At 39.2% G+C, this 25,950-nt stretch overlaps 2 protein-coding genes and 1 long non-coding RNA gene across 3 annotated transcripts; all 3 read right to left on the minus strand.

Annotated features, from left to right (window-relative positions):
* Nucleotides 1–2,876: 2,876 nt before the first annotated feature.
* On the minus strand, nt 2,877–4,144 carry LOC117927602. The gene is made up of 3 exons (XR_004653376.1): nt 3,979–4,144; nt 3,504–3,605; nt 2,877–2,975 (listed from the first exon to the last, which is right to left on the minus strand). It is a non-coding gene; the product is annotated as an uncharacterized LOC117927602 (long non-coding RNA).
* Nucleotides 4,145–6,573: 2,429 nt separating this feature from the next.
* On the minus strand, nt 6,574–6,924 carry LOC117927878. The gene has a single exon (XM_034847600.1). The coding sequence runs from the start codon at nt 6,922–6,924 to the stop codon at nt 6,574–6,576; it is 351 nt and encodes a 116-aa protein (XP_034703491.1).
* Nucleotides 6,925–11,139: 4,215 nt separating this feature from the next.
* Nucleotides 11,140–11,622, minus strand: LOC117927880. Its single transcript, XM_034847602.1, has one exon. The coding sequence runs from the start codon at nt 11,620–11,622 to the stop codon at nt 11,140–11,142; it is 483 nt and encodes a 160-aa protein (XP_034703493.1).
* Between the last annotated feature and the right edge of the window lie 14,328 nt (nt 11,623–25,950).

Here is a 25,950-nt window from a genome sequence, read left to right on the forward strand (position 1 = left end):
CTAGAGGGGTGCTACCTCGCATGAGGTACCTTCCCAGTGGGTAACCTTATCCCCGGACCCAGAATCTAGTTTTCGCAGACCGCTTTTTCCATACTGGGGTCATTAGGGGTTTTTGTTCTTACTTAATTTTCCCCATTTTAAAAATAAAAATAAAAAGTAAGTGGCGACTCCATACGACACCGTTCCTCACGGGGGGCGGGTTTTTCAAAATTGGAAAACTCAACTTTTTCATTCTTTCTTTTCTTTTAAAAGCGAGTCGCGCCGGTCCAGTGGATCGAGTGAGGGTCCGCAGAAGGTCCAAGTCAACTTAAATCTGAAATGTATGGACCCATTTTCTAAATATTTGAGTTTCTAAAGCGGGGCCAACATCATTAGTGAGAAACAGCCACCTCATATAACATGTACACATACCTCAACTTTCCTATATAAGTGGTGCTCCCCTTCCAAACATCACCAGCATTAAGAGAGATGATATCGTCTATGCAAGTAGGACGTCTACAGTTCCATGCAACAAGAAGAAATTTTCCATCATCAGTTGAAGTTGTCAATAGATAAGACAAAAGCAAAAAAGTTAAAACATTTACAACTCAAAAACGAAACTAAAAAACAGAACCTGTCTTCTAAAAACCTGTCTTCTAAATATCCTACTTGGTAATTAAGAATGAGGACATCTAGCTCTTCACCAATCCAACCATGCAACTAAATACATCAAATGACCCTAGATCGTTGCAAGTTCTATATGCAAGAAAGCCTTCATTAATGAACCACAACTTATCCAAAAATAAATGGGGTTTAGCTATTCACCTTGAATTAAGCCGAGATAGAGATGATATGTTTGGTTGGTACAATTCTGTTTTATATAACACTGAATGAGGGAGCCCCTTGGCCTAGGTTGGGGGGAAAAATTGATTTTCATATATGAGCTTATAAAGGGATGGGCAAATGTGTTGAAGATTATAGCATCCAAACAAGTAGCATTAAATTACAATAATCACTAATAACAAAGCAGCATCCAACAAACCCTCCAACCACCCCCACCCCAACACACATAGAGGACTTCAAATAATTTATAATGGCATGCCTGCAAGAGTCAAATATTCAAGAATCATAAAAATTAACTACATAAACTAAACTGGTTTAGAAAACTAAAATTCATTTATAAGGATAGAAACAACTTAATCCATATTGTTCTGCATAATGACACTAAATGTGACCCCAACTCTATATTGCTTATAACTGAAACTTTTGATCTTGTCCTACAAAATATTTTTATTGATCACTATTAGTCTTGCACCTTAATGCATTAGTTGATATAAATTTTTTTTTTCAGTATCGTTTTTTCACAAAATTTTTGAAAGTGGACTATCAAAGTAGTAAACCAATGGCACTTCCTTAGTCTAGCATTGCTATAAAAGAACAATTCACTACGAGTTTCCCACTGATGGTATCGAATAAATTAAAATAACCGGAAAAGCTTGACAAGCAACATAAAAATAAATAATCAAAATCTTACTTAAAAATTCCAGCTTCACCTTTCATATAGCAAAATTAGCTTGGCCAAATAGTAGGCAGAATAGAAAGCAATTTCTTCAACCTAGGCAATAGTTTCTCATATTGCTGGCTCTCTTAGAATTACGCACCTGCAAAGAGGTCATGGAGTAACCTCTTTAGCTCAACCAAAATTTCATATACCAATGTATTTTTTATAGTCAGTGGTAAATTAATCTAAAAACACCTAACAAAAGGGGGGTCACAACCCAAATATATCGGAAGTATGCAATGGGTGCCCAAAGTAAAAATGGTAAACCAAAAAACCAATTATGATGTATCTATATAGTTTTTAGAGGGCTCCGGTATTGGGCATGCCTAAATTTACAAACAAAAATCAAAATAAGAACAGTTATATTATAAAGTCTGAGTCATGATGAGAATGTCTTATGATCACATCCCTTTCTCCAGCAACCATGATTCCGAATTGTAACATTGCTCATGTCTTTATGGTTGTCAACCATCTTGTTTTCCAATTGTCGCCTGCAATTAAGAAAAAAAAAATAATAATAATACCAATAATGATGAGAATAAAAAGAAGGGAAAAGAAGGTGACATGAAGCTAAGAAGTAGTTTTATCTATAACACAGAAAATATAGTAGATAATAATAGTGCAACCTAAAACTAATTTGAGCATCACAATAATAATACTGCCTACCGACACCACCAACCCCACTCTCATGCAAGTAAGGTCCCATTAGTGACCTTCCATGTTGCAGGTGGACTCTATTAATCACATTAGACATGCCTTCATGACCTTCTCTCTAGCATTATTTGCGGCACTAGTAACCAAGGTAATGACCGGCCTCAATCGATATAGATGCATCTTATCCTGCACAACACACCAAAAGCATGGCCCGGTTTGGTCAAACATGTAGTACTCCGGATGATTTCCAAAATATGTATGAAAATTTTCTAATTTCCTATATAAATTCATGGTCGACCTAATCAATCATAAAGGAGACTTGACCTCTATTCTCTGAACCTCAAAATGATTTTCAATTTTTGAGATTAGGATGTTGTCATTCTCACTGCACAGCCAATTAAAAACAGCTCCTGTAGAATCATCTAAAACAAATCCGTTAGAATGCTCTACTTTTTTTTTTTTGTGAGGGAATACAACAATTTAGAATCTGAGCTTCCAATGATTGGCAACAGGAGAATCAAACTACATTATTGATTTCCCATATTTGAAACAACAACGAATCATGAGATCAACAACAAACAAAGAGGCATAATAATTACATTTCAATGGAGGAAGTATTATGTCAAGCATAAAGTAACAACAACATAAGCATGACATCAAGAACATACCCTTTGCGGCCACAACGTCATGCCCTCCCATTTCTATGCAAGTACACCTCATAGTCAGGCTCTGCCTGTGTCCCATATTTAAGCGGCAAATCATAGTTGACATCCAAATTCACCTTCACAGACAAATTCGAAGCAATTACCATCATGGAAATTCATTATCAGTACAGGGAATAAAAAATTACTCAAAAATCCACAAGTGCTTTGTGTAACATTCCTGCACTATTCTTCGTACTGACAGAAATAATGGTTTGCCCCAACTTATGTCCTAACTAAAAATTTTTGTCTTTAATCACAACCATCTTGGAGAGTTCATCAGGGCATTTCATCTTACACTGCTTCACAGCCTGCAAGGATAGTTCTTCTTTCTTTACAAACATTTGATGGTAGGAAGCTTTTCTTGTAATGTAATTTTTATCTATATCGTTGAAGTAGCAGAAAATAGAAGCACCTAATGAAATTCACAACACAACAAAAAAAGGAAATTTTTATCTGTATCGTTGAAAGTAGCAGAAAACAGAAGCACCTAATGAAATTCACAACACAACAAAAAAAAGGAAGTCAATAGTATGATGGTAGCTCTTTCACATGATACTAACAACTTTAACATAAAGATCCAAACCATCTAAGAAATGAGAACTTACAACTGGCATGTGCAAGTGAGATCGCATTAATGAGGAGAACCTTGGTATTTTCTTGTTCTTCTTTTCTTAGTGCTTTCCCAGCTTACGAACCACCTCAAGATTCTGCACCATTAAATTTCCACTGATAAAGCCTACATGCTCAAATATTCAAACAATAAGCCTCTATATGTTTCATAAGATATAATTCTGGTATAAAGTTTTTAGTAATAAACTATCAAAATCACTTGACAAGGTACTTATCACAATAAATAAATAAATAAATAAAATACTTCACAGGGTATTCATTCTAGTGTGTGTCTTCTCTTATCAAAACTCACAAGGACACTAATTTATTGGCTTAGTTCATATGTATTTAATTGTGATTCCAAGAAAAAGTCTACTTTTATGCCTGAGTATTTTTTGTTGGAAAGGTAATTCCCTCAAATATAAATTTTCTAGAGAAACAAACAATAGAGAAAAAAATAGAGGGCACCACCTTCTGATTATGCACTGTCGGCACCACCAGCCCCACTCTCATGCAAGTACGGTTCCATCATTGACCTTGCCTGTCCAAGGTGGCCTCTATTAATCAAATTCGACATGCCTTCAAGACCTTATCTCTAGCATTGTTTGCCGCATTAGTAACCAAAGTAACGACCAGCCTCAATTGATATAGATGCATCTTGTCCTGCACAACACACACCAAAATCATAGGCTGGTTTGGTAAAAATTCAAATAAACCAATTTCTAAAGTCTTGGTTGCACTTACCTCCGCGATTGAATGTGCTAGTGTCGCCTCGTTCCAATGTTCCATGTACTTGATTGCGAACATGCCACAATCATATCTACACCACCAATTGCATTACACCAATCATATGCATACATCAGGCATAAAAGACAAATACATCAGTACCGCATATTTAATGATACGTAAAATAATAACGGTTAAAATAATCTACCCATTTAGTTGTTGCACAATTTGGGGTTGCACGTGATGGAATTTTGAGACCTCCAATCGCCTGAGCATGCCATGAGCATGAAATGCTTTATCAATTGCATCAGACAAGCGTCTCGATACGACACTTATCCCGTTATCCCTTCTTAAAGGCAACAAAGATAAGATTTCGACCCTTGAAGCTGGAATATTGACCACGTGCACGTGCCAATGGTTGTTGTCGCAGATGGGAAAAAATAGATACACACATATTGATGACATTGCCATTAATAGGTTAGTAGGGCACTATAATATGATAATTAAATGAAACAAAGGCTTTGACCATGATGCCATTGTACTAGGTTTGACATACCATATCACAACTTGAGAAATCATGACCCACAAATTCAGCATGAAGGAACATCTGACACCGCTCTCTGATTTCATGTTTTTTTGCCTTTACCGTAAGGCTGGCTAGCACCACCTGTCCATTTTTTCTTACAGCTCACCACACAGTCTTCAATTTAAAATAATAGAGAAACGCATTAAAGAATGATGAGTCGAAATAGTGTGCGTGCGGTGGTATAGCTTGTTCTGCATTCATCATTCGGTAGACCACTCCAATAATCTGAAAATGTACACATGTAAATGACCATAAAACATAATAATGTGCATCTTATATAACGATCAAGGCAGAATAGAAATCTTTGACACATACCGCACTATTTTCCTAACGGCCTCCATTGAGCGAAGAAAGCTCATCCCGTGTTATATATGTGTCATGCATATCGCACAAGATCTCGCTACAATGTCAAAAATGTGTTAAGTCAATAGCCATAAAATTAACAATAATGTTAACTTTAACAATAAATGGTGAATTCATGTCAAGTACCTTGGCTCACCGTCTTCTGACAACGCATAATCCGTAACCAACCTTTCTTGTTGGCTGATTTTAGGAAATAGTTGAACACATTGAGAGACGAAAGGGGATTTGCAAATGGCGGCTAGCTTGACAAGCCTTTTCGCTGTGTGTTTAAATCTCCACCTAGGGATAGGAGAAGGCTGTTTGCTGCCACAGCCTTCTTGAACACCCATTTGCACCCCTTTAAGTGATTGCAATTCAGCACTCTTTTGTGAAGGTGGGCATGTGTCGTGGTCAATACATGGGCCATCATCTACTGCTGCACCGGTGACTCTTTGCTGGCCAGAATGAGTGCTTGCGGCACCGGTTTCTTTTCTTATCCATTGGGAGGGTATCCATGATTGATAGGAATTTCTTTCCCGAGCAGCGGGATTTTGGTAACTTAACCTACAACATGAAAGAATGAAAATATATTACAAATAAGTCGCAATTCTAGAGTTAAGCCTCAAGGGAAATAGTTTTAAAAGTAGGTTAAAGGGCTGTCGAATATTTACCGCTTCAGATCTTGATGGAACATGGCTTCTCCGCTTCCTTTGTCTGCTATCCATGTGTTTAATAAATGAAGTGCTTCTTTTCCTTGAGTATTTTCAGCAACGATGTAGACTAGTAGTTGGGGAAAATTATGCACCAAGAGATTGTGAATGGAGCATCACCGTGACAATTGCAATATAAGGGGGTAGATGCTGCATCTGCACAATGAAATGAACAATTTTATATATGTATTCCTCATTAACAGCATAACAATCTTAAAAGGCCACATGTATAGTGTTGTAGTTGTATCAGTTGATCAGAATTGATCTCAAATATAATAAAAATGAGTTCAGAGGTCAAAGAAAATTCATAAAGTTTACATAAAATAGTTGTCCCTATGTCTATGAATGATGGATTTTGATTTACAACCTGTATAAGCTTGTTTAGTACAACAATAACATTTGTTCAAGTATTGTACAACACAGTTCTTAATAAATGGGAGCTTGATATTTACAATATACCTTAAATTGGAATAAAAAAGTACACCACTATATGGTTTTCAACAAGATTAGCCTACTAAGAAATGAAGCAAAAGGAATTATGATAACAATCTTGATGTAATATTACCCATTACAACACACCAATGATAAGTGTTACATATGTGTTCTTGGTTGGTAAAAACCTTTAGAAGAGTGTTCAAAACATGTAATGGATATACAAAAAACACATAGTTTTAGTCATGGAAGAATGTGACAGCATTGCACTTAAGACAAAGGGTTCTTACACGTTTTCCTGTTGTGCCCAGAAATATGACATCTTGAGCAAGAGACAGTCCGTTTATCTTGAAATTGGGACTCAATGCGCTTCTTTCTTAGTCTGCCAGGAGGCCACTTGGTATGGGGAGGGTTAAGAGAGAGGAAAACTTCACCGGTGATAGATCGAACCAAACCATCATTAGCGACCATTGGCATGTCATGCGTCTCTATACCGGATAAGGAGCCCGAGTAAATCAGCTCTTGCATTGGGAATTTGTACCAATCTTGAACAAAATCAACAACATTCTGACCGATGGAAAGAATAACGATTGCCGCATGTTCACAAAGGATGCCCAACATTTCCCAACCCCTACATGTGCAAGTATGCTTCATAATGTCCACATTCAAGAGGAGTGACCGGATACACCTCACCCTTGGCAATTTTCTATTGCACTTTTTCTTCAATTTTTGGCCCTATGCATCCCTTCCAATTGTTTGATTCCTCTTTATGTTTGATAAGCATAGAACCTAACTTAGCCATATTCTCCATTAGAAATGTACAAATGGAGTGATGTCTTTCATTCCTTAGCCAAGCATTAACGACTCGGCAAGGTTTGTGGTCATTTTATCCCATCTTTGTTTTGGGAATTTGGACATAGCCCAATGGTCGAGTTCATTTTCTTCAACCCATTTGGCCAAAGCGTCATTGTATTTCCGTAGTTCAAACATGGAAACATTGTAATCGTGCTCTAACCTTGCATAGGCAATACTATCAAGGAATTGGAGTGCATTTTCTTTACCTTTGTTCCCTCTTGTGTTATGTTTGCTCAAGAAAAAGTTGAAATTTCCTTCAAGTGACGGTAACAGTAGGCGTGGTTTTTAAGCCCAAACACTTCAGGAACACTACGAAGGAGAGCGGGATGTCTATCCGAGATAATAACGACTTCCTTATCTCCAACAACCTTCTTCAAATTTTGCAAAAACCAAGACCAATCGTCATAATTTTCTGAGCTCATCACACCAAAGGCTAAGGGGAACATGGTGTCATTAGCATCGTATGCGGTCGCCGAAAATAATGCACCCCTATATGGCCCACTCATATGGGCGGAGTCAATAGCTATGATTAGCCGACACCTCATTGCAAACCCTTGGATAGATACCGGATGAGCAACAAAGAGTTGCTCAAAATGTCCATCACTTGAATGCCGCAACTCAACAATGCTTCCCGGATTTGTTGCAACCATTTTCTCACACATCCAAGGCAACAATTTGTAATAATATTTGGGTTCTCCATAAATGCACTCATTTGCCTTCTCCTTGATATTCCATGCTTGAAGATACGTCAATTGCATCCCATGTTGCCTTTGAAAGTCCTTACAAATTTGGCGAGGTTGGTAATCTGGAGTAGACCGGATGACATCATCAATAAGCAATGAAGCTCGATTAAATCTCACTAAAGGTTGGCATGTGGCAACATCTTCCAAACTATGATTATGGTGGTTATGAAAAGTGTGAACCTAGACGATGTTCGAATCCCCAATTGCGCGAGCTGTGACTTTCCAAGGACATTTAGTAACTGTGCAAACAACTGTCATGTGTTCGTACTATTCCTCTTGAAGTGATAACGGAATCTACCAGCAATTGACATCAAATAAACGGCATCACGGAACTCAGCAGCATTGGGGAAGGTATGTCCACTACCCATAATGGAATTTTCAAACCACCTTGAGTCACGTTCGAGTATATTTGCTTCCGCACATCTATGGGAAAGCCCATATGACTCAATTGTAAGAGAGTCATTACAGATATTAATTGGCAGATCGCCACCGGATGGAAGTAGGTGTGCAGAATTCGAACCAACAATAGGAGAAGGGGCACTACAAAGGAAAAAAACAAAAAACAAAAAATATTCATCCATCTACATATATTTGAAGAAAAGTTAATAGACATAGTGGATGTGATGTTGGGAAGGCTATCAGTACCTATTCGGTGTTATATAGCCTTCAACAACTTCACTTAATAATGAGACATAGATGTGACAAAACATTTCGTTGAATCGAAACATCTTAAGTAGGACTGCATCATCATGCAACAGTAGTAGACATGATGGCTCAAACTTGACCATGAATTCCAATTTGATAGAATTCGTTCAAAGTGCAGTGCATCACACAGTTTTGAAACGAAATCACTATGTGACATATGCCGGCTAACAACCATCGATTCACTACGACCACCCTAATATTGAACAGACCCTCCAACACATTTAACTAGCTGACCGCCTTCATGAATGTAGCATAACATGTCCTCTTCCATCACCTTAATTAAATAGAAACTTGTTATAAAAAAAATGACAACAAAAGTAAATAGGGATTATGTATGAATACAATGAAGAAGGAAAGATGAAAAGAGAGTGTGGACCCGCATTTTTCACGTGCATCCCCACTCGATCAACGAGACTCTTTTTTTATTTGTGAAAAATTAATTTTGGAAAAGTCGGAGTTGCCACTTATTTTATTTTTATTTTAAAGGGAAAATAAAATAAGAAATAAAACCCTAAAAAAATGACTCCATAATTTTTGGAAAAGCGTGTCTTTGAAAAACCCCGAGTCTAAGTTCGGGGATCATGTTACTTATTAGGAAGGTACCTCTAGGAGGTAGCACCCCTCTAAGCCCTAAAGAGGTCTTTACTGACTAAGTTGGGGAAATGGACAATTAATTGATTAATTGTAGATACCTAAGTAAGCTAGGTGATTTCAGAAAGTAGCATGCTAAATAAGAAGATCAATCACAATAAAGGAGAGTTAGGGTGCGTACCTGAACCACTTCTTAAGCGCTATCATAAAACATCAATGGTTAATTCAGAAATATGACACACGACATGCATTTTATCAAGGACGATCAAACAAGCATTGAGACAGAAAATCTTGTCAATTAAAGTGGTGAGAGTAAAGGCCAACCTTATGGGTTTTCCAGTGGCCCTCAAAAAAATTTGAACAATAATCACTAAGGTAACAAATTTATGACTTCCTAATCAAACAAACTAACAAAATTATCATCCAAAAACTAACATTTAGATTTCAAGAAACACGTGAATGACTAGAATTAAACTAATTGGAATTAAAAAATGTAAACTTTACCTCATAAGAACAATTAAACTAAAGAATTAAGATTGATAACACGTTCAAATTAAAAATAAACTAGAATTTAAACTAATCGGAATTAAAAAAATATAAACTTTACTTTACAAGACCAATTAAACTAATAGATTTAAGATCAATAACTCACTCAAATTAAAAATAGACTAAAATTAAACTAATTGGAATTAAAAATATGAATTTTACCTCACAAGATCAATTAAATTAAAGAATTAAGATCATTAACATATTCAAATTTAAAATAAACTAGAATTAAACTAATTGGAATTAAAAATATAAATTTTTCCTCACAAGATCAATTAAACTAAAGAATTAAGATCAATAACATATTCAAATTAAAAATAAACTAGGATTAAACTAATTGAAATTAAAAATATGAATTTTACCTCACAAGATCAATTAAATTAAAGAATTAAGATCAATAACATATTCAAATTAAAAATAAACTAGGATTAAACTAATTGAAATTAAAAAATATGAATTTTACCTCACAAGATCAATTAAATTAAAGAATTAAGATCATTAACATATTCAAATTAAAAATAAACTAGGATTAAACTAATTGAAGTTAAAAATATGAATTTTACCTCACAAGATCAATTAAATTAAAGAATTAAGATCAATAACATATTCAAATTAAAAATAAACTAGGATTAAACTAATTGGAAAAAAAATATAAATTTTACCTCACAAGACCAATTAAACTAAAGAATTAAGATCAATAACATATTCAAATTAAAAATAAACTAAAATTTAAATTAATTGGAAAAAAATATAAATTTTACCTCACAAGACCAATTAAACTAAATAATTAAGATCAATAACATATTCAAATTAAAAATAAACTAAAATTTAAATTAATCGGAATTAAAAATATAAACTTTATTTAAACTTTCATGTAGATTAAAATAAACTAGCTTAGAAGTAATGAATTGCAATCATAAAAGAGAGACATTTAATCTAAGAAAAACAAAAAATTGTTCGAAATCAAGATTTAAAAGAATTTATCACAAACAATTAATTAAACCAATCAACTAAAACCCAAACTAAAAAAAGAAATACTATATCGAAAACCGAAAACTAACCTGTATTGTATCGAAAAAAAAAAAAATCTCTTGATTTGTCCTCTCTAGCAAAAAGATCCTCCTGTATGTGAATTTCCGCTCCTTAAGAAAAAGTCTCCTCCCCTAAGCCAAAAGTCCTCCCGTGCCTCTCATCTATTCCTTTTTGTCCTGATTATATGGCAACCTATCTTTGTATGGAATATTTTTGTTTCTTTTTGGGAGATGTATTTCCAACCTTAAAGGAAATCCCACTTTCTAAACTTCTGATGGCACTTACCATTTCAATTGACTTAATAAAAGAAACCTGTTAACCCAATGAGTTGTCTGGTGGGTCCCATGGTCATACCATCTTCTCTCTACTCTTGTTGAGAAAGTGAAACCGAGAACTTTGCCCTCTCTTTCTTCTCACTTCTTCTAGGCGCCGACACATCAGTCCTCGACGACGAAGTACCAGGCTTTCGCCTCTCGATCGTCAAACTCTTCCCTCCTCCACCACTTGGCGACGGAGCCTTACACGCAGCTCTCCTTGTCCTAAGATTCCATGGCCTCGAGGAATCCTCCTCTTCCCTGTCCTTGAAAATAGCAACCTTCATCTTGTCGGCGGCCACTTGAAGATCGAACATCAGCTTCGCTCTCACCGCTTCGATTCCATCGTCGTTGTCGATCTCATCCCCTTTTCCTTTCCCCCCAATTGGCGACGACTGCGTTGGCGACTCCTCCAAACTCTCCGAACAAGTCAGAGATCTACGTTTCTCCGACTCGGATTCTCGCTTGCCCCTAACCAAATCTGAAGATCTGCCATCATCGGCGGCCACTTCGCCATTGTAATTCACTTTCATGCACCTTAGGAACCTCTAATTTGCCCATTTCAAGCTCGACATCGCGAAATTGTGGAGAGGTTTCGATATTTCCAGACCCATCGTCTTCAACTCGCTTACTTTCTCACCCTCAGAACCTGTAATCACCATTGAACAACAAACACAATCTCGAGATCAAATCTTCAATAAAATCTCACATAAAATTTTATGGACTTTGAGAGAAAATCAAAATAGAGTTTGTTTTATTTTTCTTCTCTCTCGCTTTCTTCCTCTGTGGCTTTCTTCTTCGGTCTATGACATGAACACCTCCTTATGCTTGACATGGGTCTCAGCTTTTGACGCATAGGAAAGTGGAGCTAAAAGGTTCTAACTGGCCATGCTTACGTGACGGAATCTTGAAGTCGTTATGTGAGAGCGTGTTGATCCCTCTCTATTGGTGTTGTGGCTTCTGTTTATACCGGCACCAGAAGTCACTAAAACTTCAGTTGTCATTCACCCTCAGGCGTGGTATGCATGCTCCCATGTCCACATGTTCTTCACGCGGATCCTCCCCTTTAGAGACTTCCAGAGAGCCTCTAAGAGTGTCTAACCTCTAATACCACCTCCACGTGACAACTCTCACCAACTTCATCCTCTTGCCTTCACAGGAGCCTCCCACTCCCAAACATGCAATTCGTCTCTTCATGCAAAACAAAACAAAATAAAAGTAAAAAAATTCAAAGAAAAGAAAAGAAACGAATGGAAATAATAGGATAAAACATGATTTTAAAATAAAAAGAAGAGAACTAGGAGAGACTAGATTATATGATTTCGTCCTTCAACAAAGAGGGTCGTAGGCATATTTTAAATCTAAACAATTCAAACAATTTTCTTTTAAGTGAATAAACAAAAAATAGAAAATAGTAATAATAATAATAATGACAATGGTAATAATAAACAAATAAAGAGTAAAAAATGAAAATGAATAACAAAATAAATATAATTATCGAATGCATGCAATAATAATAACAATAACGATAATAATAATAAAAGTTATATATATATATATAAAAGTTAAACCTGATGAAGTGTTTAAACAGGCCTAAGTGGGTGCCTAATGAACTAAGTGTCCTAAAGTGATCGGGATATTGTCTAAGTGGCCTAAACATGCCTAAGAGCTATCCTAAAAAGGAATGGAAAGCTTAAGTCTAAATCAAAACTGCCAAGGGTCACAATAAAGGGGTTAGGCGATCCGTTAACCAGAATCTTCAAGATGGCTCAAGAAAGGTAAGTAGAGTGAGTAGATATGGGCCACCAAGGAGCTAACTATAAAGTATCGATCAAGTATCTAATAGGGCATGTGCTAGGAGGACAAAATTGAGGGTCTACAAATATGCCCCTCTTCGGTAGAGATCACGAGTGTAAGGAATGTGAGTAAAAAAAAATGAATAATGAGTGGAACGAAGTGAACTATACCGAAGAACTAAAGAAGGACCAGAGATTTTGTCTTAGCACATGGCGAGAGTAAGGTCGGAACATGGGGCTGCAACGACAAGGATGGAACAACTCTATGTGGGGGAATGGCAGTAAAGAGAGAAAGGTATGTGATAAGTAGCATAAAGATGGAAAAAGATGAAAATGATGACTCAAATTCATGGATGAGATGAATAACTCTAGGTCATGGACAAGATGAACGACTCTGGGTCGAAAATAGGATGAACGACTTTGGGTCATGACTCAGGGCTATAAATGCTAAGAACGACTCTGGGTCATGACTCAGGGCTATAAATGCTAAGAATGACTCTGGGTCATGGATGAAGTGAATGACTCTGGGTCACGAGCTCAAGGCTTTAAATGGAAAGGATGACTCTGGGTCATAAATAAGATAAGCGACTCTGGGTCATGAGCTCAGGGCTCTAAATGGATAGCCGATTAGGATGCTTTCCGACTCATGGTGCCGGATCGAGGCCACTTTCAAGTGGCTAGAATGATGAAGACGAAACGTCTTAGGGATGTGAAGGACGCAAATGACTCTGGGTCATAAGCTTAGGGCTCGGGATGCTATGAATGACTTTGGGTCATGACGCGATGAGTAACTCAGGGTTATGATGAACAGCTCAAGACTATGGGTGGAATGAATGACTTTGGGTCATGATACAATAAGCAACTCAGAGTTACGATGAATAGCTCAGGGTTATGGATGACATAAATGACTTTGGGTCTACAATGAGTAACTCGGGGTTACAATGAATAGCTCAGGGCTCTATGATTGATCGGCTAGAAGGAGAATGCGATATGCAAACTCCCGGTCAAACCACTCATGGGCAACCAAATGATGAAGGCTCAGCTCAGGGTTGAAAAGACTCCCAGTCTATAGGAAACTATAACTCAGGGCTACCAGGCTCAAGACCTAAGGGAAGAAAGAGAGCTCAGGGCTATACGACTCAGGGTCTAGAAAGAATGGATAACTCAGGGCTATAAGGCTTGAGGCCTAGAAGGAACGGATAAATCAAGGCCATAAGACTTAGGGTCTAGAAGGAGTGGATAGCTCAGGGCTATGAGGCTCAGGGCCTAGAAGGAATAGATAAAGAAGACCAACTTGAAAGTGGATAGGAAGTAAATGGGCTCAAAGTCGTATACTCAAAGTGACAAAAGTCGGACTACTGAGCTCAATAAGGGAAATATGCCCTAGTATCCAGGGTGCTCACACTGCTAAAACAACCAGTAAATCAATCATCCGCTGAAATCAATAGGTCAGAAACTGATGCATCATGACAAACCTTTGAAAAGTCTAAGCTGAAAGAACTTTCTGTGTCTGAAAAGCTGCCCTGTCGACGGATCTTAAAAGGTAAATCTCAAAGTGCACAAAATACTGCTCATCTGGGTAACCCAATCTGCAAAGTAACAATGACGAAAACAATCTATCTCATGAACATCTGTCTAAAGGATCCACCTAGGCTCCTCGGGTGAAACCTGATGTGATTCATATCTATCTCAACAAATCCATGTAGGGAAGTCCTGATACAGTTAATCGTCAAAAGCTTCAAACTAATGCATAATCTAAAACCAAGCTGGCCACTGTCTCAATCTCAAGGATACTCAAAGAAAATGGGGAAATATGCCCAAGTATAAGATCCGATATCAAAATCATGAGGTAAACAACCGACACTAATCATCCATCCTCATACCACTGCCCAAACAAATCTCGTAAAGGAGAGGGGAATATGCCCCAGTATGATATCTGATGTCGAAGTCGTGAGATAAACAACCAACAATGATCATCCATCTATATACTGTTGCCCGAACATAATCTCATCATGGAGAGGGGAATATGCCCCAGTATGGATAACTGATGTACAATAGAGAATTAGTCAAAATCAATCAAACATCTCTATGACCATGGATAGGAATAATCATATCATCCAACAACAACTAGAAACCTCATAGAAAAGGGGAAATATGCCCCAGTGTGGATATCTGACGCACAATCAAAAGGATGAAACCAACATCATCAATCAACTGTCTCCAACTCAACAATAATCCGCTATGAAATCAAAATGAAGTATCAGCCGATACCCCAGGGAAGATGCTCTAAATCTGATCTCAAATGAACAACCGAAATGATGAGGAATATGATAATCTCGAGAGTAGAAGTATGTCTCTGATGAATCCCTAACTAAATCTAATGGGAATCTAGTGACCTCCAAATGGGGGAATATACCCCAGTGTACAAGATCCATATATTGCACTAAAAACTGTCTTCAACTCAGTAATAGTCCATTAGTCTATCTCAGACGCAGATGGAACCTAGAATCATGAAAACTGTCAATGAGCTCAACAATGCTCTACTAGAACTGATATATCTCAAAATACTCCACTAGGGGTCTCTGATCGATGAAAATGCCCAAGCTCAAAGAAAGTGCTCCACTAGGGGCTCATCTCAATCGAATGAAAGGGGAATATGCCCCAGTATAGATATCTGATGTCGACAAAAGGATGAATCCAATATCATCTATGAACTGCCTCCAAACTCAAAAATCCATCAAACATCAATATGTCAAGCAAGAGAGAGACCAAATGCTTCCAAAAGTATCTTCCATAAAAAAGAACATGATAACGACTATACTTCAACCAGTCTACAAAAACCTGTCCAAGTGAAGACTGTCAAAGATAACGCCTGATCTCATGGCCTCAGGGTGGTCTTAAGACACAGGACGTAACGTAGGCTAGGGTGAAAGGGTGAAAGAAGTGAAGGGAAACTAAGCTCAAATACCCAATGATCAAACCCATACCCTTGTGTACCAGATGTAATGCATAGAAAAATCTCATGAGCCATGGACCTAAAGGTAACCAAATGAAATGTCAATGGTGAAATGAGAGAAAGGATGGGTGGTCAAACCATTAATGAAACATGTGAATGATGTGAAGAAGGTATCGAATCAGAAACGTGTATCAATATGTAGGGAATAGATAAAAGGTGGAATGAATATCCGGAAAGAGGTAATGGGATACAAAAGAAGGCAATGAGAAAGTAAAATAGATGATGATTAACCCATGTCAGTACAATAAAGGAAAGTCATATCACCAATGATGGAATGATGGATAAGACAATGACCCGGAGACCCTAGTAAAAGGTTGCTCATCTCTCATACCTAATACATATCAACCATGGTCCAAGAAGCATAAGATACCATAGAACTCTCACATGGATCCCTAACACTCCAAATGAATAACAAGAGTGGCTCAAGGAGTGAAAACTCATATAAAAATCTCATAAGAACCCACAATGACAAATATACCCAGTAAACAAACCTCAAAAGGTGACATAAGCGCCCAATGGAGTAAGATGCCATATACAAACATATCATTGCGCTTTTTATCTTTTTTTTTTTTTTTTTTTTTGCGCATGCTCTAATCATCAATAAATCGAAATCCAATGAGAAAGGTACAAGGAGTGAACAAACTCTCTCTGACCACTAATGAATACATGAACCCTAACTCATGAGACAACCTCTCAAACTAAAATCTTCGAATCAATGCCAAATGAGGGGATGGATGAAGTGATATGACTGCCCTCTTTTGCACCAAGATGTGAAGAATCATCAACCCAAGAAATAGAAGAGATAAGATGAAGCAAATAATGATAAACGCAAGAAAGAGAATGAAAATGTGATGATAGTAAAATAGAACAAATGGGGTGATAAGAGGATGCTAACAATAATGAGAAGATAGGCCTGTAAGTCTAAAGCTCATGAAACTTTCCTAGCAAAGCATGCATATACATCAAAGGGCCCCAACCCGGGTGTAGAAATGGTAATCAAGGCTATAAGAAAAAAATAAGACTATAACATACCACGTGAGGCTCAATGGGTTAGCAACGGTTTAATATATTAATAAAGGTGATAAGGTGTAAGGCTGACCGAAATGATGGCCACCCATCCTACAACCATAATCTCAAACATAATACTTCTTCAGCTGATCCACATTGATAGGCTCTAAAAATTGGTTTCCATCTAAGTCAGTCAACCATGCAGCCCCTTCTGGAGTCAACTCTCGAATAACATAAGGCCCACTCCAACTAGGTCTGAACTTTCCTCTAGGGTCTCCAATCAAACCTCTGAGAATCCTCAAAACTAAATCCCCTTTTTGTAATGGTCTAGGCTTAACCCGTTTCCTGAAGGCATGAGCCATCTTCCTCTGATAGGCCTGAATATGATCGGTTGCTCTCAATCTCTTCTCATCTAAAAGGTTAAGCTAGTCAAACCGAGCTTGAGCCCACTCTGTCTCAGAAATCTGATACTCAAGGGTTACTCTCAAAGAACCCATCTCTGTCTCAATCGGCAAAACAACCTTCATACCATATACTAGAGAGTAAGGTGTAGCTCCTGTAGAGGTGCGGAAAGAGGTACGGTATGCCCACAATGCAAAAGGGAGTTTCTCTGACCAATCTCGAGAAGTTTCAACCATCTTCCTCAAAATCCTCTTAATATTCTTATTTGTAGCCTCTACTGCCCCGTTGGTCTGTGGCCTATATGCTGAAGATCTATGATGGCGGATGCCATACTTCTACAACAAAGTATCTACCTCAGCTCGGAAGTGCACCCCTTTATCTGAAATGAACTCATGGAGAACCCCATAACGGCAAATGATGTGTGACTTGATGAAACTGGCAACCCTAGCAGATGTCAACCTCGCATATGATGCGGCTTCGACCCATTTGGTGAAATAATCTATGGCAACTAGGATGAACTCATGACCACTGGAAGCTTTTGGTGAAACCTTCCCAATAATATCAATACCCCATACTGAAAATGGCCATGGCGAGGTCAAAGCGTGTAACTCTGATGGCAATGTATGAATGGGATCACCATGAATCTGACACTCTGGGCATTTCTGAACAAACTAACAACAATCTGTCTCCATAGTCAACCAGAAATAACCCATCCTCATAATCTTACGGGGCAGCATGTGTCCTCCCATATGCGGACCACAAACTCCTGCATGAACCTCTCTCATCACTCGATCTGTAGAGGCTCGATCTAAACATAATAGAAGCATACCATCAGCTGATCGCTTGTATAAGGTATCTCCACAAATCACAAATCTAGTGGCCAAATTCCTCAGTGCTCTCCCATCCTTGGCAGTGGCTACCTCAGGGTATGTGCCAGATCTAAGAAACTGATAAATGTCATGATACCAAGGTAGATCATCCTGGACCTCTGTTTCTCCAATCAAACAACAGTAGGCGAGTGCAAACCTCAACTCAATCAGCAACGGACGTATAGCTACATCAATCGGAATGTCCACAGAAGAAGCTAGGGTAGTTAAGGCGTTGGCAAACCGATTCTGCTCTCTAGGTAGATGAACATATCTCAAGTCATCAAATCTCGCAACCAGCAGCTCCAAATAGGCGTGATATGGCCTAAGCTTCACATCCCTAGTCTTCCAATCCCCCTGAATCTGTCTAAGTACTAGATTGGAGTCACCAAATACCTCCATCTGTCTAATGTCAAGCTCCAATGCAGTTTCTAAACCAAGGATACAAGCCTCATACTCAACTATGTTATTCGTGGTAGGATGTCGATCAGAGAATGCCAAACGAACGGACCTCGGAATATGATCACCCTGAAGGGATACCAATAGAACACTTATCCCATACCCTGACTGATTGGTTGCACTATCAAAGTACATGCACCATCCTGATAAGCTGGTCATAGCAACAAACTCCTCATCTGGAAAATCATCATCAACTGGTCTATCCTCAGATGTCGGTAATGAGGCTAGGTGATCGTCGACAATACTTCCTTTAATAGACTTTTGAGAAACACATTGGATATCAAACTCTGTCAAAAGTACGAGCCATCTCATCAGTCTACCAGTCAATGCAGGTCTATCAAATAAGTATCTCAATGGATCTAGGCGGGATATCAAATGCACTGAGTACTCCGTCATGTAATGCCTCAATCTCCTGGTAGCCCAAACTAGTGCTAAGCATAGGCGCTCAATCATAACATATTTCACTTCATACTCCAGCATCCTCTTACTCAGATAGTAAATAGCCCGCTCCTTCCCTGAGCTGTCAATCTGAGCTAACATACATCCCAAGGCCATGTCTGAAATTGACAAATGTAGAAGAAACGGACGTCCTGGTGTAGGAGGCACTAAAACAGGATGAAAAAGCAGATACCCCTTGATCTTCTCAAATGCGAGCTGACAATCATCATTCCAAACTGTTGGCTAGTTCTTCCTTAAAAGACGAAAGATGGGCTCACATATGTCTGTCAATCTGGCTATGAAACAACTGATGTACTGTAACCTGCCTAGAAAACCCCTAATCTCTTTCTCAGTCCTCGGCATAGGCATGTCAAGTATGGCTTTGATTTTATCTGGGTCAACCTCTATGCCCCACTCACTGACCATATGTCCCAATAACTTCCCAGAAGTCACGCCAAATGTGCACTTCTTGGGATTCAACCTCAATCTAAACTTCCGGATCCTCTCAAAGAATCTCTCTAGAGCCTCTAGGTGATCTGCTCTGCCTTGGGATTTCACAATCCTATCATCCACATAAACTTCAACGTCCCTATGCATCATGTCATGAAACAAAGTAATAGCGGCTCTCTGATAAGTGGCTCCTGCATTCTTCAACCCAAATGGCATAACCTTGTAACAGTAGGTATTCCACTCACTAATAAAGGTTGTCTTCTCCATGTCCTCTGGAGCCATCAAAATCTGATTATACCCTGAAAACCCATCCATGAAAGACAACATCGAATGGCCTGCAATGCTATCAACTAACAAATCAATATGTGGGAGAGGGAAGTCGTCTTTAGGACTGGCTTTATTAAGATCTCTGAAGTCCACACAAACTCTAACTTTGCCATCCTTTTTAGGTATTGGGACGACATTAGCCAACCACTCTGGATACTCAACCACTGATATGAATCCAACACTGAGTTGTTTCTGAATCTCCTCTTTCACCTGCAGACTCCAACGTGGATGTAATCGTCTCAATTTCTGCTTAACCGATCTGGTATGTGGTAGGATAGGTAAGTGGTGCTGAACTATAGAGGGATCAAGACCAGGCATATCCTCATAAGACCATGCAAAGACATCCAAGTATGACCTGAGTAAATGAATAAGTCTATCTCTCTCATCTGTAGATAGGGATGAACCAAACTTCAGCTCTCTAGGCTGATCCTCTATGCCAAAATCAATAGTCTCAACATCCCCTGTAGCTGGTGAAACTCTCTCATCCACGGGATCAGAGTCATAATCAAAAGAGTCCCTATCTGGATCGGGCCATGCAACCTCATCATTTATATCAAATATCTGTGAAGTGAATGAGTGGGGTGCAGATATAGAGGTACTATCACAAGAGGCAGGCGAATACTAAAAAATACTCAAATCCATAAATGAAGCAACAAAAACATCGTTAGAGCGGGAGACAAATCCCGATAAAACATCAAAAGAAAGAGGTGGGTCCACAAGGTCGGACGCTCCCTCAACTGGGCTAACAGTGCCCTTAAACAAACTACTATCATCCTGTAGAAGCTCTGGAATAGGAATAATCTGGGTCCCCTCAAGAACCTCAATGGTAGACACCCCGAACATATCAAATGGTGAAGCAGGCTGAAGCTGAACAATGCCGGTAATCTGGCTCACAGTCATCCTGTCCATCTCATCTCGGTACTCATCATGAGGCACAACTCCATCAATCATCTCAGTAGGATCAACAATCACTCCATCATTAGTGATCTCCTCCGGAAAGCATAGAGACAACATGCTAGCTCGATCTGGAGACGTAGGAGTAGCCATAGAAACAGAAGCGCCATGAACCCCATCACTCAACTGTAACTGGTGAAATGGATACTGAAGCTCAATCTCTCTATCTGTATGAACCACACTGTGAATCTCCTCTATACGGGGTCGAATCTCTGATCCTCTAACAAAGTAGTCAGCCAAACTTATCCTATAGGGTCAAATAGGATAATCAAATGGTGTGTGGGATAAACGAGCCCTCACTCTCTTCTTACGCAGTCGCGCCATGTAACGGTAATCGGCCTCGGTAGGAATGAACCCAAGTCCAAATGTCATATCATGGTCAATGGCAGCTACAAACTCGCTGGGTCCCTGCTAACGTCGTCCTAATCCCATGCCAGGTAGAAAAGTCATGCCTCTCATCATATCAAGAACCACTGTGCTACTGTGCTGATCAAATGACATAGCCACAAAGTCTCTACGAAAATCCTCAATCTCGAGAGTTTGTATCTCATCAAAAGTAAATCCAATAAAAAATAGGTCATCCTCACTGTGACTAATCTGAAGTACTGGCTCAGAAGAGGCTAACATATTTCTGGTAGACTGTACTGTGATAACCTGCCCATCATGAATGAACTTCACCTTCTGATGAAGGGAAGAAGGGATAGCTCCGGCTCTATGTATCCAAGGTCGGCCAAGTAACAGGTTAAAGGATGTAGGAATCCTCAAAACCTGGAACAAAGTAGAGAATATGGTTGGACCAATCTGTAAATCAATCACCAAAGTACCCATAACCTCCCTCTTAGTACTATCATATGCTCTGACTGTCTGAGTAGAAGGACCAAAATCTGAAGGTGCAAAACCAAGGGCTATAGCAGTGGCTAAAGGCAGACGTTCAAGGCTGAGCCATTGTCCAATAGGACAGATGGGACTTTATGGCCTAAACAACCAACTATAATATATAAAGGGCGTACGTGGTCTGGACCCTCAGGTGGCAAGTCATCATCTGAAAACACGATGCAAGTGGCCCTGCCGGCCGTCATCATATGAATCAATCCCTTTGGAGTGGTGGTAGTCTCTGCATTGATCTGACTCAAGGCTCGAATCAAAGCATCTCTATGAGTATTGGATGATGCCAATAAACTCCAAATAGAAATGCGGGCCTGGGTGCTCTGTAGCTGTCTCAAAACTTCATCATCCTCTCTCCTAACCTTCTCATGAGAGGCTGCACCCTCAAATGATCTGACTGCTGGTGGTGGTGGCTAAGCTATCCTCCCCCTACAAGTCATAATTTGTATCTTCCTCCCCTCTGAATCATCATCCTCTGGCCATAAAGTGAACGGGACAAAAGTATCCTGACATTCAATAATCAAGGGTGTGGGATGAGTCAACTGGAATGGTGCCTCCTCTGGGATCAAACTGAATGGTGTAGGGGCCTGAGGACCCAATGAAACCCCATCTATCGCATAACTGTCATGCAAAACGATCGGCTCGGGTAATCCATAATCCCAACTCAACATATGTATACTGTCATCCTCTATAAGGTCAATGTGATGAATATCTCCGGGTGATGGAGGCACTGCATGTGTAGAATGGGCAGGAAGAGGGTTAGTGGTCACACTTGGCTGCCCCAAGTTAACCAAACCCTGGTCTATCAAATCCTGAATAGCATGTCTCAAAGCATTGCAGTGATTCGTGTCATGTCTTGGTCCCTGATGATAAGAACAATGTAGGTCTAATCTGAAGCGAGGCGGTACTGGCTGAGGTACTTGCTTGGGTGCCAATGGAGTCAATAATCCACCCTCCATGAGCTTCTGAAAAGCTCGAATCAAAGGCATACCCAACTGAGCAAACTGACGTGATGGCCTCTACACATAAGTGGTGGTTTGCGGAGCTCGGGGTCGGGTGTATAGGGCAGGAGGTCTCTCTGTGACATGTGCAACAAAAACAGGCTATGAGACTAGATGTAGGTAAGTAGGAGTCATGGGTCTGGAGGAAATAGGTAGCCTATACTGCACATGGGGTGATGATGGATAATAGAACCCAGAAGTCTGCCCAACTATCTAATAGTGTCTAGGAGGTCTCATTCCTACTGAACTGATAGCACCAACAACATCTCCTGATCTATGTCCTCCTGGAGGCTTCTTCCCCTTAGAATCAGTAGGGGAAGACTCGGGCCACAATCCTCTAGCAATGCCCTCCTCTATACCATATACAGCCTGTACCAAAGATCCAAAATCAGTATGGGGAAATCCCATCAAGTGTCTAGCAAATCTAGGCTGCAAGCTCCTCATGATCATGCTAATCTGATCCTTCTCTGAAGGACGATCAATAATCTGTGAAATCTTCTCCCTCCAACGGGAGATAAATGAAGTGACGGACTTCTCTGGCCTCTATCTTAAAGCCTTTAACTCTTTCCTCGAAACATCAATGACAGTGTTAAATGCAAACTGTCTCAAAAACTCCTGGGCCAAGTCGTCCCAAATCCTACGGTGTGATACATCCAATGAAGCTAACCAACGTTGTGCTGCACCACTCAAGGACATAGGGAAAAGCATAACCATCTGGGCCTCATCCAGTCCGTGGGCCCTCATAACTGTACTATAGAGCCTCAAATGGATGCGAGAATAGCCTATGCCCGTGTATCTCTCAATCTCAAGCATCCTGAACTTGGCCAACAGACTGGCCACTGGTGCTCCATCGAAATCCTCCCAAGTAGTAACTCCGTCTGAAGCCCTCATCTGTCTCAACTTCTACTCAAGTCTATCCATACGTGTATGTGAGTCCTCTGAGGTTGGGATAGGCAATGAGACAAGAGGTGGGGCAACCTTGGTCTGACTATGCAGAGTGAAAGGTATAGCCTGTGGTACTAACTAACTGGGCGGAGGTGGTGGCAATACTGTGGTATCGAACTGGGCACTCTCCTGAACTGGGACCTGCTGGGCCTGCTATCCATCTATCCTCTGACCAAGGTTAGCTATAGCCTCCTAGATAGAAGCCATGGCTGTGGCAAACTGGTCAACGGTAACTACCCGTGAGTCCATATCCCTCTGATCTGATTTTTGATCTGACTGGCCTTATACTCTGGTCAATCTACCTCCAACTCTAATCCACAAAGACGAATCCAGGTCGGTCACGGTAAACCCTCCTGTATACGGAAACACTGGATAAGGTACGGTACAAATGTGATTCTGTAAGAATCAGGTGCGTAGAAGTAAAGCCCAAATATACTCAATCTGATACCCATCTCTGATCACACCAAAAGGAGACTACGGAAGGGATAACCAATCCCAATCGTGACCAAGGCAGCTCTGAAGGACCACAGATGCACCCATATGTAGGAATGAAGTCTTAATTAGGTCTAGGTTAACTTACAAGGTTAAGGTGGCTCTATAGGATAAAATGGGTGGGTTAAATGATCCTTAGCAGAAGCGATCGTACCCTCCGGCGGTACGCAACCCTCTGCACGCCTCGAAGGAGAAGAGGTGCTTCTATGCAAGGTGGTCATCACCTTCACACATGCACTTCCTCGCGTTCCCAGGGGGTTTCTAAAGGGTGAAGACTCTCTCATATCTCAACACTCAAGGATAATCTAAAGTGCACAATAAAATATGTGGGTGCATACAAAAAACCTAAGATCTAAAGTGAGATAATGAACGAAGACAAGCAATCATACAAACATGCAAGGGAAAGGGTTGTCATGCAACAAGCAGTCATGCGAAGTAGATAAATATCAAACAATCAAAGTCCTATCTAGCATATGTGAGAGTCAATCATGCTACAGTGAACAAATAGTTAAGTGATCGCAACAAACCGTCATGCGAAGCAGATAAATATCAAACAAACAAAGTCCTATCTAACATATGTGAGAGTGAATCATGTTAAAGTTGAGCAAAACAATCAAGTGATCATCCAAGGCAATCAAACATGTTAAGATAGCAAACCAAACAAGCAAGCAAATCGAATCACCTTGCCTAAAAAAAGAGGTACCCACTAATTGACCAATTAGACGCCACATTTTCCTAACTAGTGTTCAAGCTTGATTCTCAAAATCCCCAGTGGAGTCGCCAATTTGTGGACCCGTATTTTTCACGTGCGTCCCCACTCGATCGGCGAGACTCTTTTTTTATTTGTGAAAAATTAATTTTGGAAAAGTCGAAGTCGCCACTTATTTTATTTTTATTTTAAAGGGAAAATAAAACAAGAAATAAAACCCTAAAAAAATGACTCCATAATTTTTGGAAAAGCGTGTCTTTGACAAACCCCGAGTCTAAGTCCGGGGATCAGGTTACTTATTGGGAAGGTACCTCTAGGAGGTAGCACCCCTCTAAGCCCTAAAGAGGTCTTTACTAACTAAATTGGGGAAATGGGGCAATTAATTGATTAATTGTAGATACCTAAGTAAGCTAGGTGATTTCAGAAAGTAGCATGCTAAATAAGGAGATCAATCACAATAAAGGAGAGTTTGGGTGCGTACCTGAACCACTTCTTAAGCGCTATCATAAAACATCAATGGTTAATTCAGAAATATGACACACGACATGCATTTTATCAAGGATGATCAAACAAGCATCGAGACAATCAAGTATGGCATCAAACAAGGGCAATGACATGCATATTCATGAAATTTGGGAACGTACCTGGATAGCATATATAACTCCTAATGCGCTTCCTCAGGACATGGCGGTTAGATAATAAATAATAAATAATAAATCCTAGCATGCTTATCTAATTAATTAGCAAAAAAATCAGAATACAGAATAATTAATTATCATACATATCTTGTATACAATTCCTAAAAAGAAAAATGTAAATATGATTACAATAAATAGCAGGGTGGTAGCAAAAGTAAATTTTGAAAAGATTTTCTTATGTAGGGGTTTCACCAATTCCCCAAATTAATATTAACGAATTTAGCCTAAAATTATCCCATTTATTTGGGACCACAAACTTTGATTCGCGTTTTGTTTAAACCAAAATTTTTGTTGAAAATTGAAAAAGATGCAAACCGATTAAGATATGGTTGCATGTTATTTTTTTAAATAGAAAAGAGATTTTGATTCTAGAGGCTTTAAATGAATAATAAATATTTCTTAAAAGGGTTTTTTT

This window comes from Vitis riparia, chromosome 13 (assembly GCF_004353265.1).
Source record: "Vitis riparia cultivar Riparia Gloire de Montpellier isolate 1030 chromosome 13, EGFV_Vit.rip_1.0, whole genome shotgun sequence".
Taxonomy (NCBI): domain Eukaryota; kingdom Viridiplantae; phylum Streptophyta; class Magnoliopsida; order Vitales; family Vitaceae; genus Vitis; species Vitis riparia.